At 41.3% G+C, this 17,737-nt stretch overlaps 1 protein-coding gene across 5 annotated transcripts in view; it reads right to left on the bottom strand.

The window, feature by feature from the left end:
- LOC105473831 (RNA binding motif protein 44) overlaps nt 1–17,416 on the bottom strand; it is a 45,461-nt gene extending 28,045 nt beyond the window's left edge. For 3 of the 5 annotated variants that reach the window (XM_071073656.1, XM_071073658.1, XM_071073659.1), the window contains exons 1-2: nt 17,316–17,416; nt 1,735–1,825 (exon numbers count right to left, since the gene is read on the bottom strand). In XM_071073656.1, coding sequence (XP_070929757.1) covers nt 1,735–1,807 — 73 coding nt within the window. In that variant the 5' untranslated portion in view covers nt 1,808–1,825; nt 17,316–17,416. Of the gene's footprint in view, nt 1–1,734; nt 1,828–17,288 lie in introns of all 5 variants that reach the window. The other 2 variants (XM_071073657.1, XM_011727909.3) reach the window with 2 other exon arrangements.
- Between the last annotated feature and the right edge of the window lie 321 nt (nt 17,417–17,737).

Raw genomic sequence — 17,737 nt, 5'->3', positions numbered from 1 at the left:
CAGTGGCCGGATCTCAGCTCACTGCAAGCTCCGCCTCCCGGGTTTGCGCCATTCTCCTGCCTCAGCCTCCCGAGTAGCTGGGACTACAGGCGCCCGCCACCTCGCCCGGCTAGTTTTTTGTATTTTTTTTTTAGTAGAGACGGGGTTTCACCGTATTAGCCAGGATGGTCTCGATCTCCTAACCTCGTGATCCGCCCGTCTCGGCCTCCCAAAGTGCTGGGATTACAGGCTTGAGCCACCGCGCCCGGCCGCTTATCTTTTATTTTTTAAAAATTATTTTAAGAGACAGAGTCTTGCTGTGTTGCCTGGGTGCTAGACTTGCATCAAACAATCTTCCTGCCTCAGCCACCCAAGTAGCTTGCCTGGCTTTAACTTTTTACAGTATCTTGTCATATCAGAATTTTCCAGGTTATTTAGTGAAATGAATCAGTCTTCTGTAACTTCTGGGTTTTGTGTCTTTGGTCTTCTCTACCAAGTAATAATAAAAATATTCTCCCATAATTTAATCTAATTGTGTATGTGTAGGTGGGGTGGAGATTAACACTTAGTCTTTTTACACTACACAGAGTATTATTTTTCTCTTTAGCATAAGGTAGGACTCTAACTTAACTTTCTTCCAAAATGAATGGTCAATTTGTCCTAATACCATTTGCCAAATAATCCACTGTTTTCCTTCTGAGCTGAAACAACACCTTTATCATATTCTGAAGTCTTCCTGTTTCTGTTTCATGATTTTCTAAGAATTTGTTTCTATTTATTCTATTCCATTAACCTATTATCTTTTTGTATGACTGTATTACTGTTTTAATTATTATAGTATCACAGGTTATTTTTATATCTGGTAAGTTTTTTCCTGTATTTTAAAATTTATTTTGCATTCTCTCCAACAGATTTTTTAAAGTTTATTTTTTGGGGACCATTTTGAATTGCATAAAATATCCTATTGGGATTTACTGAGATAGAGAACCATTATCATGTCCAATCTCCAGCAGCCTTTCCCTAGATTTCCAACATTTAATGTATGAATACAAAGTATACTGTTTATTCCATTAGGGTTCATGACTGACATCTTCATTGTATAACTTTATCATTTTAAAATGACCCTCTTAATCCTTTCTGCATTGATTATGCTCTTTATTACTATCACCCCAAATTTTTAAGTTAATTTGTTTAACTTATTCATCGTTTTATCCTAAACTTTTCTTTTGTTTTAAATATGTCTCATGAACAACGTAGAGTTTTTGTTTTAATCTAGAATATATATATCTTAATAGTTTAAGCTACATATAGTCATAAGCACATAAAGTTTAGTCATCTTGCTTTTTAGACTCTTGCCGTTTCTTATTTTCTTTCTGCCGTGACCCAAGAAAAATACATTTCAGATTTATGGGAAGAAGAAAATATACACAACTTGGGCAGTAGAAGTCAACCTGCGCACTTTCGGCTTATCACCCTGAAGGCAACTATACCTGTCAGCAGTTCCTGAAAGGCTGGCTGGACAGAAATCCTTTCTTCCTGCTCACTTTCCCTTTCCTAAAGATAGGTCCTGCCTAGACTGCCCTGATCCACCAAAAATCACCTGAGTCAATTTGGCAAGTTAAAAACATACTGAGGTCTTACCACCTTAGAGGGAGGAAGAGTTAGAAAGCAGCAACCTGAAGGGCAAACTGTCTGGCACAACACATTTAACACCCTTCCCCACCAAGAATAAGGGTAAGTGGCCTAGACCCTTACCTTTTTGGAGGTTGCTTCCATTACTGTGGTAGCCTTTACCAGATGCTGTCTCCACCACTGCAGTGGCCTGCATCACTCAAAGATATATAATCTAGAAAAGGTATAAATATTGAACTATTATTATATTTAAAAAGCATAAATTGACAACTACATGAAGGACAGAAAAGATATGTTCTTTTAAAATTTCCAAGGAACATTTTTTAAAAAACCAATGTGTTAGGTCACTAAAAGAAGTTTAAATATAAAAAATAGAGTCTTAAAGACCAAAACATCACCCCATTTATGTCAAACCTAGATAAAAAGTTTCCAAGACAATTGGTACACTTACTAAAAACCAATGACGTGGCAAATCCATACAATGGAAAATCTTTCAGCAACAGAAAGAAATAAACTATTGATAGATGTTACCTTATGGGTTAATATCAAAAACATGCTGCATGAAAGAAACTAGATAAAAGAGATCACCTATTGTGTGATTCCATTTAAGTAAAACATCCACAGAAAGCAAATGTGTATAGAGAAAGTATACTAGTAGCTGCCTGGGATAGGCAGCTAGACGGGAAGAGAGATTAGCTATAAATGGGCATGGGGGATAAAAATGTTCTAAGATGGGTTTATGATGGGATGGTTGCAACACTTGATAAGGCTATTAAAAATCACTGAAATGAGTAAAATATAACTCAACAAAACTGTTTTAAAAAGTTAATAATGATGATTTTTTATTGATACATATTAGATGTATATATTTTGGGGGTACATGCGAAAATGACTCTGAACCCAGCTGCCACATGAAGCAGCCCAAGCTAATTACTGGTAGAACACCCCAATGGACACATGAATGATCCCAGAGGCAACAAGCAGAAGGAAGTCAGCCAACTCACAAAATCATTTTGAGCCTCTGTCCCCTACTTATTGTCACTGTCCATACCCCTAAAAGCTGAGTTGTCTACAGCAGAATTCTGGTAATCAAGTGTTACGAAGGTTCCTGATGAGTTTGTTAAAAAAAAAGGAATTCATTGTGTTTTAACTCTGAATTATTTCAATCACTGATCCTGAAAGAAATCATCTAAATGTACTCTCTCTGTTCTATAAGGAGAAGATATTAAAAAGCAGATCTCATGTCATGGAGACAGCCTTGTATCCTGACTTTGTCACTTAGTAAGCTGTGTGGACTTTGATAATTAAAATAAATTAATGACAATAAGAACACAGACTACCAAAATCTACAGGACATGGTCAAAGTTATATCCAAAAGAAGTCACAACTTTAGATGCTTATTATTACATAAAGCTAGAAATAAATGAACACTCAACTCTCAAGAATCTAGAAAAGATTAAAAATAAGCCAAAAAAGTTGAAAATATAATTAGTTAAGACAAAAACAGAAGTGATCACTTTAAAAACAGTAAAAATGGTAACTAAAATCGATAGCTATTCTTTTAAAAGACTAATAAAAGTAGGTAAATAACAGCTGGCCGCAGTGTCTCACGCCTGTAATCCCAGCACTCTGGGAGGCTGAGGTGGGTGGATTGCATGAGCTCAGGAGTTTGAGACTAGGCTGGGCAATGTGGTGAGTGAGACCTTGTCTCCACTAAAAATACAAATAATTAGCCGGGTGTGGTGGCGTGTGCCTGTAGTCCCAATTATGTGGGAGGCTGAGGCATGAGAATTACTTGAACCCGGCAGATGGAGGTTGCAGTGAGCTAAGATTGCACTACTGCACTCCAGCCTGGGTGACAACGTGAGACTCCAAAAAGAAAAAAAGTAGATAAAAGACAAGACAAATCTTCTTAAGAGAAGACGGAAACAAAAATGAGCATTGAGAAAAGGAGCATTTTAGCAAGCAATAAAGAGGTACTTTTAAAAATTGAGAATGCCATGTACGCCACTGAAGGATAATTTTAAAATTTAACAAAAATAGGCAATTTTCTAGGAAATTTTTATTTTAAAAAAGACTCAGAAGCAGGTGAACAGAGTATCAACATGAAAAAAAATGAAAAGGCCAAAGATACACCTTATATCAATTCCTATCAAACCACAGAGCAAAGAGAAATGGTGGCTGGGCACGGTGGCTCATGCCTGTAACACCAGCACTTTTGGAGGCTAAGGTGGGGAGATTACTTGAGGCCAGGAAGTTTGAGACCAGCCTGGGTAACATGGCAAAACCCTGACTCTACAAAAAATGCAAAAATTAGCCAGGCATGGTGGCGTGCCCCTGTAGTCCCAGCTACTTAGGAGGTTGGGGTGAGAGGATTGCTTGAGCCTGGCAGGTTGAGGTCCAGCGTGAGCTATGATCATGCCACTGCACTCCTGTCTGGGCAACTGGAAACCCAGTATTAAGGAAAAAAAAAAAAAGAAACAGTAATTCCTCAAAAATTAACACCAGAAATAAAGCATCGAACAGATAAAGGAATACTGATTTTTGTGGATATGTATTTGTATGTGAGGAGGAGAGGTTTATATGTTAAATAAGGTAGTCCAGGTGAAACTGAGGGGTTAATTTGATCAGGTCTGCCTGCCCTGTTTGCCTTTGGTAGCTTTCGTCTTGTCATTTTTTTTCTTTTCTTATGAAGCTGAAGGCTGCAGTAGCTGAAGGCTGTGACATTCAAACTTAACCTTCCCTGGCTACTTTATAGATAATGTTCAAAGGTCACCACAGTAACGGTTGCTCGGTTTTTCAGAAACTTGGGCCAGCTCCTGTCCAATTCAAACTGGTCGAGACAACGGATCCTTCAACTGGGCCAGTACAAATACCTGAGAGGTGGCCTTTTGATGCTGGAGGGTCAAAAATGCCACCCTCAGATCCTCCTAAGCATCCTATGAAATGCCATGAACTCTGGCTAGGTTTGTGCAGAATAAACCTGTTACTTCCTTTTTACTCCATGCCAATTACCTTTCCTCATGCCTTAGACCACTCTACTTCCCTAACCCATAAATATCCCTAAGCCTTATCTTCTTCAGGGAGGCAGACTCGAGAGCTCTTCTCCCTCCCTCCTCCTTGCTCAATGCCCTTGCAAAAAAATTTTTCTCTTTTGCAAAATTCATGTTACAGTGATTGATTTACTGTGCATAGGCATAATGGATCTGGAGCTGGCCAGTAATGAAGGAATACTTCTCTGATAAGGTGAGACTTGGAAAATAAACTGAAAGAGAAGAAAAGAACCATGCAGATACCTAGCCAGTCAGGATGTGATAGCTGGGACCACAGTGACTGCAATAGAGGAGATAAAAAGTGATTATATACTGGATCTACTGAGGTTCAAACCAAGAGGATTTGTCTTTGTTAAAATGAATGCACATTGTAAGAGAAACAGGTATCTATTTGACATTCAAATGGAGATATAAAGGTCTGGAGATCAGCAAAATTACCTACAGCTGCATTGAGCAGCAGCCACACGTGGCTATTAAACACTTGAAATCTGGTTGGCCGGGCGCGGTGGCTCAAGCCTGTAATCCCAGCACTTTGGGAGGCCGAGACGGGCGGATCACGAGGTCAGGAGATCGAGACCATCCTGGCTAACACGGTGAAACCCTGTCTCTACTAAAAATACAAAAAACTAGCCGGGCGAGGTGGCGGGCGCCTGTAGTCCCAGCTACTCGGGAGGCTGAGGCAGGAGAATGGCGTAAACCTGGGAGGCGGAGCTTGCAGTGAGCTGAGATCCGGCCACTGCACTCCAGCCTGGGTGACAGAGCAAGACTCCGTGTCAAAAAAAAAAAAAAAAGGAAATCTGGTTAAGCTGAATTGAGATGTTTTGTAGTGTAAAACACACACCAGATTTCAGAAACTTCATATGAAAAACATGTAATATCTCATTAACATTTTATTTGATTACATGTTGAAATATTTTTTATATACTGGGTTAAATAAAACATTAAAAATAACTTCACCTCTTTCTGCCTTTTTAAAAAATAATAAAGGGGCTGGAATATTATCATGAAGGTTTGCCATTTTTGATTTATTCTTCAGTCAAAAGGTTTTTTTGTTTTGTTTAAAGTGAAGGGGTTTGCTCTTTTACCCAGGCTGGAGTGCAGTGGCACAATCACAGCTCACTGCAGCCCTGAACTCCTGGGTTAAAGTAATCCTCCCACCCCAGCCAGCCTCCTGAGTAGCTGGGATTACAGGCATGAGCCACTGTGTGTGGCTACTAGAAAATTTCAAATCACATATATTGCTTGTATTGCATTTCTGCTGAATAGCACTGACCTAGTTAGTGATACAAATTCGGGAATCATCAGAATAGAGATTTAAATCTATGAACTTGAATGTAATTACCTACTGCTTGAATATAGAAATAGGCAGAGTAGAGACTCAAGAATTAGGTGCTGAGGCATTCCAAAGTTGAAAAAGGTTGAAGAGATAAAGAGGAACCAACAAAGGAGAGTGAGAAGGAGCAATATGTGTGGTAGGAGAAAGACCAGTAGATGCAGATATGGAATATTGAAAGATGCCTTTCTTGAGTAGACTCACAAGTAAAAGAAAGAACTAGAGACATTAAGTATACACATTTCATTCAAATTTCTTGCTGTAAAAGGAAACAAAGGAAGGAGATAGTCGGGGGCTCAAGAAAAAATTTTAAAAAATAATTAGAACCAAGAAAAAGATTAAACAAAATGATAAACTCAGGAAAATTATTTCAAACAAAGAGGTAATAGACCTAATGCATAAAGTACTCCTGCAAACTAGTAATATACCAAAAGAAAAGTATATGAAAGTTATGTTTGGACAATTCATAAGACTTGAGTCAATTATATTAAAAAGATATAAACTAGTTACTGTCAAAAATGCAAATTAAAATGGATGGATTCTTGATTATCAAATTGGTAGAGACTGATCATACACTGTATTATTAAGGGTCATGAAATGGACATTCATATATAATGAGAACTGAAATTCTTCCAACCTTCTGAAAGATGATTTGGCAATGTTGGGTACATATTCCTTGACCTAGAAATGCTTTTTCTAGGACTATTCCTATGGAAAAAAGCTGACATATATGTTTGATGATATGCACAATTATGTTCACTGAAGAATTATTTTTTAGTAACAAATTTTAAAACAGCCAAGGAGATTGCATCAAAAAGTATAGCGTTTTAATATAATGGAATACCTATCATGCAGCTTATAAAAACAAGAGAGGTAGATTTTTATTTATAATATGGAAAATGTTTATAAAATACTGGGGATTTCTAGAAGTAGTTTCCTTTATAAGACTCCAGTTGAACTTATTTAGACCTTTTCACTGTATCTGTCATATCTCTTGCCTTGCTTCTGTATTTTTTCCACCCTTTTGTCTCTCCATGCTTCAGTCTGGATAGTTTAACCTTCTATTTCACAAATTCTTTCTATAGTTCTAATTTTGATGTGAAACCCATCCATTGAGTTCCTAATTGACCTGAAATTTTTTAGTTCTAGAATTTTTACTTAGTTTTTTTTTTTTCTGTTATGCTTTTTTGGCGGGGAGAGGGTGAGGGGACAGGGCCTTGCTCTGTCACCCAGGCTGGAGTGCAGTGGGGCAACCATGGCTCACTGCAGTCTTGACCTCCCAGGCTCAAGTGATCCTCTCACCTCAGTTTCCCTAGTAGCTAGGTGCAAGCCACCATGCCCAGCTAATCTTTGTGTTTTTTGTAGAGATGGGGTTTTGCCATCTCTGGCTGGTCTTGAACTCCTCGACTCCAGTGATCTACCCACCTCAACCTCCCAAAGTGCTAGGATTACAGGCCTGAGCCACTGCACTTGGCCCTGTAATACCATTTTTAATGCATGATTTGTAGTAAAACTTTTAACATTAGCTGTTCTCTTCTGAAAGACAGTAAATAGTCATTTTACAGTCTGTATTTAGTAACTCCAGTAACTGGAATCTCTGTGGATCTGTTTGTATTGTCTATTATTGTTTTCTGGCTCATTATGTCTTGTCATTTTGGATGTCTGGTGATGTTTTAATTATGTTCTAGAACTATATTTGGTAAGTTGTATATATAAATAATTTGAACCCTAAAATGGTGTTAGTGTCCCTCAAAGAGAACTTGTTTGCTACTTCTAGGTGCCATAGGGAATTAATAATCTGGAATCTCTTTAACTGAAATTTGAGATATTCTAGGCTGCACAGAAAAGTATAGTCTGAGGAAGGGCTGGTTTACTTTAATTGTAAGGCACAGCCCTCTAGGATCCTAAGCACATTGGATCCCAAGCCAAATAATCTATTCCTTGGGTCTCACCTCTGATCACCTGAAGACTCTGACTTTTGTCCTCTTACTGCCCTAAGGCTGTCAAAAGCACAGCCTATCCTCTCAAATCATTTCTTTTAAATTCACAAATATTTTCAGGGCAAAAGTTGTTTGTAATGCTAGGCTTACTTCTTAAGGTTCCCATTCTTTCGCAAATTGTGACCTGGTAACTTTTTTTTTTTTTTTTTTGAGATGGAGTCTCGCTCTGCCGCCCAGGCTGGAGTGCAGTGGCCGGATCTCAGCTCACTGCAAGCTCCGCCTCCCGGGTTCACGCCATTCTCCTGCCTCAGCCTCCCGAGTAGCTGGGACTACAGGTGCCCGCCACCGCGCCCGGCTAGTTTTTTGTATTTTTTTAGTAGAGACGGGGTTTCACTGTGTTAGCCAGGATGGTCTCGATCTCCTGACCTCGTGATCCGCCCGTCTCGGCCTCCCAAAGTGCTGGGATTACAGGCTTGAGCCACCGCGCCCGGCCTACCTGGTAACTTCTTATCTGACGAGTTCTCAGATGCTTTTGAGAAGATTTAAAAAAATATTTTTCCGGGACTGGGCACAGTGGCTCAGGCCTGTAATCCCAGCACTTTGAGAGGCCAAGGTGGCGGATCACTTGAAGTTAGGAGTTTGAGACCAGCTTGGTCAACATGGTGAAATGTCTCTACTAAAAATATAAAAAATTAGCCAGGTGCGGTGGCAGGTGCCTGTAATCTCAGCTTCTAGGGAGGCTGAGGCAGGAGAATCACTTGAACCTGGGAGGTAGAGGTTGCAGTGAGCCAAGATTGCACCACTGCACTCCATCCTGAGCAACAGAGCAAGACTCCATCTCAATTTTTTTTCCCCTAGGTGTTTAAATTGCCTTCAGTGAGTAAGAGGGCTGCATTACTTAGCCTGTCATTCTCCTTATTATTAAAAATTTAAATGAAGTTCTTACATGACACAAGTGAAATCTCTTGATTTAAAGACAAACTATTAAAATGATACATTTATCTACTTATAAATGAAAATACGCAGTTTTAGAGAATTTATGAAAAAGATAATCTTATAAAATTGAGAAATCTTAAAAAGTAGATATTGTGGCAGTGACAGTGGGACTTACTAAACTCCCTGTACCTGGAGTATTTTCAAAACTCCTTGCCAGGTGGGCAACTTCTGAGCAGAATGCTCTGGGTAGAAGAAATATACATTAAGGTCAAAGCATGTGATAGCTTCATCAGTTTGTAACTACAAATACACATATTAGTGTTTGACAAGTCTTAAGGAGGGAGTCCCCCTGCAGATTTCTGGAGCTTTTCTTCTATATATCTCCCTTCTCTCAGGAACACTGTCCTGCAATTTCTAACTGCTTTAACCTTTCTGAACTCCAATCTCTAGCTCAACTCAGGGAGACTTCTCCTGTGCTTGAAGTCCTTGTTCTTTTTCCATGGTATGCAATGTGCTTCCAGGCAGGAAGCCAGGCTATAATCATAGGACTCACGCTGGGTGTTTCCTTTCTCTCAGAAATCACAGTCCTACACTGTGTCATATAACAGTTTTCTCACACAGGTTCTATGTTAAGAAACTAGAAAAAGCAGGAATATTAAGCCCAAAGAAAGTAGGATAGAAACAATAAAAGAGGAGAAGTAAACAAAATAGATGAATAGATAAAAGTTAATAAAACCAGAAACTGTTTCTTTAAAAAGACTGACAAAATTTATAACCCTTCTTATGCCTTTGTTAGACTTACCTAAGAAAAAGAGACAACACAAAATACCAATGTCATGAGTAATAAAGGAACATTACTATGGGATCTACAGCCATTAAAATGACAGAGGATATAATAAACAACTTTATCTGCCAAATTCTACAACTCAGATGGACATACTTCCTTGAAAACCACCTTCCAAAATGAATACAAGAAGAAATAAATAAGGCTGATGTCAAGAAGAGTATTTCCTAGGTTGTCTTCTAAGATTTTTATAGTTTATGGTCTTACTTTTGTTGTTGTTGTTTTTAATTTTTTTGAGACAGGGTCTTGCTCTCTCACCCAGGCTGGAGTGCAGTGGTGCCATCAGAGCTCATTGCAGCCTTGACCTCCCAGGCTCAAGTGATCCTCCCACCTTAGCACTCCCCCACACACCCCCTTGAGTAGCTGGGACTACAGGTGCACAATACCATGCCTGGCTAATTTTAAAATTCTCTGTAGAGGCAGGGTCTCCCTATGTTGTCCAGGCTGGTCTCAAACTCCTGGGCCCAAGCAGTCCTCCTGCCATGGCCTCCCAAAGTGCTAGGGTTACAGGCTTGAGCCACTGCACCTGGCCTTGAGGTCTTACATTTAAATCTTTGATTCATTTTCAGTTAATTTTGGTATATGGTGAAAGGTAGATGTCTATCTCCAATCTTCTGCATATGACTAGACAGTTATTCCAGCACCATTTATTTGAATAAGGGAGTCCTTCTCTCATTGCTTTGGCTCTTCAGGCTCTTTCTTGGTTCCATACGAATTTAGAATAGTTTTTTTCTAATTGTGTGAAAATAATATTGGTAGTTTCATAGGAATAGTGTTAAATCTGTAGATTGATTTGGGGAGTATGGCCATTTTTACAATATTTATTCTTTTTATCCATGAGCATGGATTTCATTTATTTGTGTTGTCTGATTTCTTTCAGCAGTGCTTTACAGTACTCCTTGTAGAGATCCTTCACCTCCCTGGTAAGCTGTATTCCTAGGCATTTCATTTTCTTTGTGACTACTGTAAGTGGATTGTGTTCTTGATTCCACTCTCAGCCTTGTCATTGTTGATGTATATAAATGCTACTGGTTTTTGTACATTGATATATCCTGAAACTTTGCTGAAGTTGTTTATCAGATCTAGGAGCTTTTAGGCAGAGACTATGGGGTTTTCTAGGTACAGAATCATACAGTCTGCAAACAGAGACAGTTTGACTTCCTCTCTTCCTATTTGGATGCCTTTTATTTCTTTCTCTTGCTCGATTTCTCTGGCAAGGACTACAATGAAGAAGAGTGGTGAAAGTGGGCATCCTTGTCTTGTTCCAGTTCTCAGGAGGAATAGTTCGAGCTTCTGTCCGTTCAGTATAATGTTGGCTGTGGGTTTGCCTTGGCAAAGAATGTGTAAGTCCCCAAAAGCAATTGCAGGGAAAAAAAAAAAAGACAAGTGGGACCTAATTAAACTAAAGAGCTTATGCATAGCAAAAGAAACTATTAACAGAGTAAACAGACAACCTGCAAAATGGGGGAAGATATTTGCAAATTATGCATCTGCTATCTATAGATTCTGGCCTAATATCCAGAATCTATAGGGAATTTAAACAAATCAGTAAGTGAAAAACAACTTTATTAAAAAATGGTCAAAGGACATAAACAGACATATCTCAAGAGAAAACATATGAGCAGCTAACAAATATTTAAAAATGCTCAGCATCACTAATCAGAGAAATGCAAATCAAAACCACAATGTAATACCATCTCACACCAGCCAGAATGGCTATTATGAAAAAGTCAAAAAACAACAGATGCTGGCAAGGCTGTGGAGAAAAGGGAACTGTTGGTGGGAATGTAAATTAGGCCAGCTACTGTGGAAAACAGTCTGGAGATTTCTCAACTTAAAACAGAGCTACAGCCGGGCGCGGTGGCTCAAGCCTGTAATCCCAGCACTTTGGGAGGCCGAGACGGGCGGATCACGAGGTCAGGAGATCGAGACCATCCTGGCTAACACAGTGAAACCCCGTCTCTACTAAAAACTACAAAAAACTAGCCGGGCGAGGTGGCGGGCGCCTGTAGTCCCAGCTACTCGGGAGGCTGAGGCAGGAGAATGGCGGGAACCCGGGAGGCGGAGCTTGCAGTGAGCTGAGATCCGGCCACTGCACTCCAGCCCGGGCGGCAGAGCGAGACTCCGTCTCAAAAAAAAAAACCAAAAAAAAACCCAAAAAAAACAGAGCTACCATTTGACCCAGCAATCCCATTACTAGGTATATACTAACAGGAAAATAAATCATTCTACCAAAAAGACACATGCACTTGTACATTCATCACTGTGCTATTCACAATAGCAAAGACAGAATCAACGCAGTGCCCATCAGTGGTAGACTGGATAAAGAAAATGTGGTATTGGTCAGGCATGGTGGCGCATGCCTATAATCCCAGCACTTTGGGAGGCTGAGGAGGGTGCATCGCCTGAGGTCAGGAGTTTGAGACCAGCCTAGCCAATACGGTGAAACCCTGTCTCTACTAAAAATACAAAAATTAGCTGGGCATGGTGGCACACGCTTGCAGTCCCAGCTACTTGGGAGGCTGAGGCAGGAGAACCCCAGAAGTTGCAGTCAGCCCAGATTGCTCCACTGCACCCCAGCCTCGGTGACAAAGCAAGACTCTGTCTCAAATAAAAGAAAAAAGAAAAAAAGGTCTAAGGCATATTCAATAAATGGTACTGGCACAAGTAGATTTCTACAATCTAGATTTTTACCTGGAGGGGAAAAAATGCCTGGACCCACACCACATCACACACAACAATAAAAGGGAGATTAATCATATTTTTAAATGTGAAAACCAAATTTATAATGCTTCTCAAAACACAACAGAATATATTCAAGACTTTGGAATAGGCAAAGATTTCTTAGAACACAAAAGGTGTTAATATAAAAGTTGTTGATTGGGATTCTGCAAAATTAAGAAACTTCTCATCAAAAGACATTACTTAAAAAATGGAAACACAAGCCAAAGACTGGAATAAAGTATTCACAATCCATATATCCAAAAGAAGATGCTTATTCAGATTACATAAATAACTTGTACAAATAGATTTTTTAAATTGCTTATAGGTATGAAAACATGCTCAACATCATTAGTCATCAGGGAAATGCAAATTTAAACAACCACGGTACCACTTTACATTCATTAGAATGGCTTAAAATTTGTGTGTGTGTGTGTGTGTCTCTCTGTCACCCAGAGAGAGAGTATGTGTGTGTGTGTGTGTCTCGCTCTGTCGCCCAGGCTGGAGTGCAGTGGTGTGATCTTGGCTCACTGCAACCCCTACCTCCCAGGTCAAAGTGATTCTCCTGCCTCAGCCTCCTTTGTAGCTAGGACTACAGGCGCGCACCACCACATACAGCTAATTTTTGTATTTTTAGTGCAGATGGGGTTTCACCATGTTGGCCAGGTTGGTCTTAAACTCCTGACCTCAAGTGATCCACTTGGGTCCTGAACTCCTGAGCTCAAGCGATCTACCCGCCTTGGTCTCCCAAAGTGCTGGGATTACAGGCATGAGCCACTGCACCTGGCCAAAATGGCTTTTAAAAAGAGTGCTAACACCAGATATTGGTGAGGATGTGGACAAACTAGAATTCTTAAACATTGCTTGAGGGAATACAAATTGTTAAAACCATTTGGAAACTGGGCAATTTCTAATGATGTTAAATAATGTCTACCCTATTACCAAGCAATTACACTTCCAGTTTCAGAGATGAATACCTTTATTTGGAGAAACATTCTTTAATACATTATTCAATAATTACTGAGCCTGTGTTTTCTAAGTTACATGTTAAGTGTTGAGGACAAAGAGGTGATCAGTCACTGGCTCTATGAAGCACAACGGGCATACAATTTCCAAAAGGGGGATGGATGCACGTAAATCTTCTATAAATTTAGAGTACGTTTTCCCAAACTTACCTGATGTAAGAATCACTTGGGGCGCTCATTAAAAATATAGATTCAACAGCCTAATTTGGGGCTCAGAAACAATACTTGAGGACAACAGTCTACAACCTTTTTGGTACCAGACACCAGTTTTGTGTAAGATAATTTTTCCACGGACCGGAGGATTGGAGGTAGGGTAGTGGCTTTGAGCTGAAACTGTTCCACCTCAGATCATCAGGCATTAGTTAGATTCTCATAGGTAGCACGCAACCTAGATCCCTCACATGCACAGTTCACAACAGGGTTTGAGTTCCTATGAGAATCTAATGCTGCTGCTGATCTGACAGGAGGCAGAGCTCAGGCTGGGGGTTGGGAACCCCTGCCCTAAGAAATTCCTACAGTCTGGATATTTTGAGAAGCACAAGGTGCTATGGGAAATATTCAAGACTTAACCTAGTCTAAGGATTAGTGAAGGCTTTTCAGAGAGTTACTTAACCTCAGATCTGAATGATGAGTAAGAGCTAGCCATTGGGGGTAGGACTCCTTTAGTATTGATTTTGACTGAAAGGATAAAATGTAACATGCTCAAAAATGTATTTGGAGTTTTTCAAACTGCTAGTTGTTTTTAAAAAGCAATTAATTTTATGTTCAAATCCTTGCTAGAAAAAAGGATAAAAAGAAATTAAAAACTAAAATTCTGACCAAGAAAAATATAACCTGTACCTACTTTGGGATTCACAAAGTTAAATAAGACAATTAGGGGTTAAATAAGACAGTTACATAGACAATAATTGTATAGCATGGTTGCATTAATAAAGGTAAGGAAAAACTTATCAAAAAAGTAAATGATGGTCAAGTAGGGGCTAGCCAGGCTAAGAAGCAGGAAAGGGCATAGAGCATCCCAATGTAAAAGGAGAAATAAGGAATGGCTCCAAGATAAGAGTCATTCCTTCTTCTTAGATGATAACTAGAGTTATTATGTATGAAAATGAACTAGTCTGGCCAGGTGCAGTGGCTCACACTTGTAATCCCAGCACTATAGGAGGCCGAGGCAGGCAGATTGCTTGAGCTCAGGAGTTCCAGACCAGCCTAGGCAACATGGTGAAACCTGTCTCTAACAAAAATATAAGAAATTAGTTGGGCATGGTGGTGCAAGCCTGTGTTCCCAGCTACTTGGGAAGCTGAAGTGGGAGGATCACTTGAACCCAGGAGATGGAGGTTGCAGTGGGCCAAGATAATTCAAACACATACATATTTGATACATCTGATTGTTCAAAATATTGTATATATATATATCTAGATCAGGGTCTCACTCTGTTGCCCAGGCTGGAGGCTGGAGTGCTATGGCAGCAACACAGCTCATGGCAGTCTCAACCTCCCTGGGGGGTTCAGGTGATCCTCCCACCTCAGCCTCCCGAGTGGCTGAACTATAGGCATGCACCACCATGCCTGGATAACTTTTTTGTAGAGACAGGGCTTCACCATGCTGCCCAGGATGGTCTCCTCGCTCATGGGATCCACCCACCTCAGTCTTCCAAAGTGTTGGGATTATAGGCATGAACCACTGCACCCAGCCAGCTCTTCATATTCTTAAAAAGTATTGAGAACCCTGGCTGGGCACGGTGGCTCACGCCTGTAATCCCAACACTTTGGGAGGCTGAGGTGGGTGGATTACTTGAGGTCAGGAGTTTGAGACCAGTCTGGCCAACATGGTGAAACCCTGTCTCTACTAAAAATACAAAAAATTAGCTGGGTGTAGTAGTGGGTGCCTGTAATCCCAGCTACTCAGGAGGCTGAGCCAGGAGAATCACTTGAATCTGGGAGGCAGAGGTTGCAGTGAGCCAAGATCACGTCATTGCACTCCAGCCTGGGTAACAAGAGTGAAACTCTGTCTCAAAAAAAAAAAAAAAAAAAAAAAAAAATTGAGAGTCCCAAGGAGTATTTTTTTTATTTGGGTAATATCCATCAATACTTACCATATTACAAATTAAAGCAACATTTTCAAATATTTATTAATTTATTCTTAGAAAGTACATTCATTACTTAAGTAAAGTTTTAAATTAAAAACACATTTTCAAAAAATTGGTGAGAAAAGCAACACTATTTCAAGCTGGATTCTCATTCACATCTGATTCTACACTCAAATCTGCAGTGTGTTGCAAGCTTCATTCTTAAATATGAAGACACCCAAAGTTAAAAACGTTTGCCAAAGAGAAAATTGTAGTATAACAAAAGTACTTGTAGATCATGTATGCCCTAGAGGTCTATTATCTAGAATATAGAAAAAACTCTTACAACTGAACAATAAAAAGGCAAACCACCCAATATTAAGAATGAGCAAATGACTTGACAAAGAGGATATAAAAATAGCCAATAAACACATGAAAATATGCTCAATTTATCAAGAGTCATGGGGGAAATGCAAATCAAAACCAAAAGATATCACTTCACACCCACTAGGATGACAGTAACAGTTAACAGTAACAGTGTTGAGCAGGTCATGGAGAAATCAGAACCCTCATCCATTGCTGGTGGGAATGTAACACGGGGCAGCCACTCTGGAGAAGTATGGCAGTTCCTCAGAAAGTTAAACACAAGATAACCACATGATCCAGCAACTCTACTCCTAGGTACATGCCCATTTTTATTATTTTCTTTTAGTTCTCACTTACCAAACTATTTCCTCCAGTGCACCAAACTCCAGGGAATGGTATCGCCAGAACTCAGCCAGAAATCACAGGACTAGCCCTTGACACCTACCTCCCTTATCTCTGAGGTCTTGTCAATTTTAACTCCTGACTCTCACAACTATTCAGGCAATCATCTCACATCTGGCCAGAATCATCTTTCTAAAATGCTTATCGAATCAGTTACGCTCCTGCTTAAAACTCAGCAACGGACTGTCACTGTTTTCAGACAGATTAAAATCTGAATAAGCCCTGTAAAACCCAACAATGGTCCTCTGTGTTAACCTGGGCACTTTGCGTCTTCCAGATACACCCTCCTTTCCTTTTCCTTAAAAAGTCAGGCCCTGGCCGGGCGCGGTGGCTCACGCCTGTAATCCCAGCACTTTGGGAGGCCGAGGCGGGTGGATCACGAGGTCAGGAGATCGAGACCAAACCCCTAAAAATACAAAAAGTCTCTACTAAAAATACAAAAAGTCAGGTCCTGTTCGTTCTCTCGCCTGCCCACTCCCCACCCCACCTTTAATTCACGCTCAACTTCAGATCCCATCTTAAATACGCGCTTCTTAGGGAAACCGTCCGGGCCCCTCACACTAGGTCAGGAGCTGGTGCCTCCTCCAGGGCGTCCGACGCGTCAAGGGCACACACGCCTGAGTACAGAATGCACCTCGCGTCCCCCTGTCGCTAGAGTCCCCGCCACGCAGCAGAGGCTCCACCAGTCTCCGCGGCAAGAATAAGCATATACGCGAATTTCTAGCTTTCCCCAGGGACATAACCGCGTTTGAGTGACCAGCCCCCCGCGACTTCGTTCGAGACCGACTTTTGCGGTGCCGGCACTCCAGTGCCGCCCGAGGAACGCGCCAGTCCCCAGCCCGCCTCGCTGGCCTCGCCTACACCGCCGTTCGGAGTCCCCGCGTGCCTCAGAGGGACGGGCCTCGCCGCCGGGACCGGCCACACGCGGGGTTCGCCATCCCCAACCGCTCAAGCCCATGGCCTCGCCCTCGCCGGCCTCGCCGCCCGATCTGCCGCCCCGCGTCTCTGTCCGTCGCACCTCGGAGCCGCTAGATAGCTACCGCCGCTGCCCCCTCCAAGGGCCAGCGTCCGGCTCTCTGCAGCCGCCTCCGAGCCAGTGGCGTCACCAGAGCAGCCGCGGCGCCTGCCGGGTAACGGTCGCCGGCGGCCCGCCCACCGCCTGTTGGTCAGTATGAAAAGCGCGGCACTGTGATTGGCCCAGCCTGTGGGCGCGAAAGCGCGGGAAGGAGGCCGCGTACTTGAATATTGCATGACGTAGAAGAGATTGTGGGCGTCTGGCTTGGAGCGCAGAGCGCCCTCAGGACTTTCCCGCTTTGCAGCCTGAAACCCTCTTCTGGACCGCGCAGCTCTGCAAAGCCACCATATGAAAATACTTGGAAGCGCTGCTTCTGCCAGCAGAGGCCGGACTGGCCCTCGTTTGGGTCTGGTGCAGGCCGAATC

The sequence above is a fragment of the Macaca nemestrina genome, chromosome 11 (assembly GCF_043159975.1).
Source record: "Macaca nemestrina isolate mMacNem1 chromosome 11, mMacNem.hap1, whole genome shotgun sequence".
In the NCBI taxonomy this organism is placed as follows: Eukaryota; Metazoa; Chordata; class Mammalia; order Primates; family Cercopithecidae; genus Macaca; species Macaca nemestrina.
The sequence above is the reverse complement of the archived record's forward strand: the minus strand, read 5'-3'. Positions and strand labels throughout refer to the sequence as shown.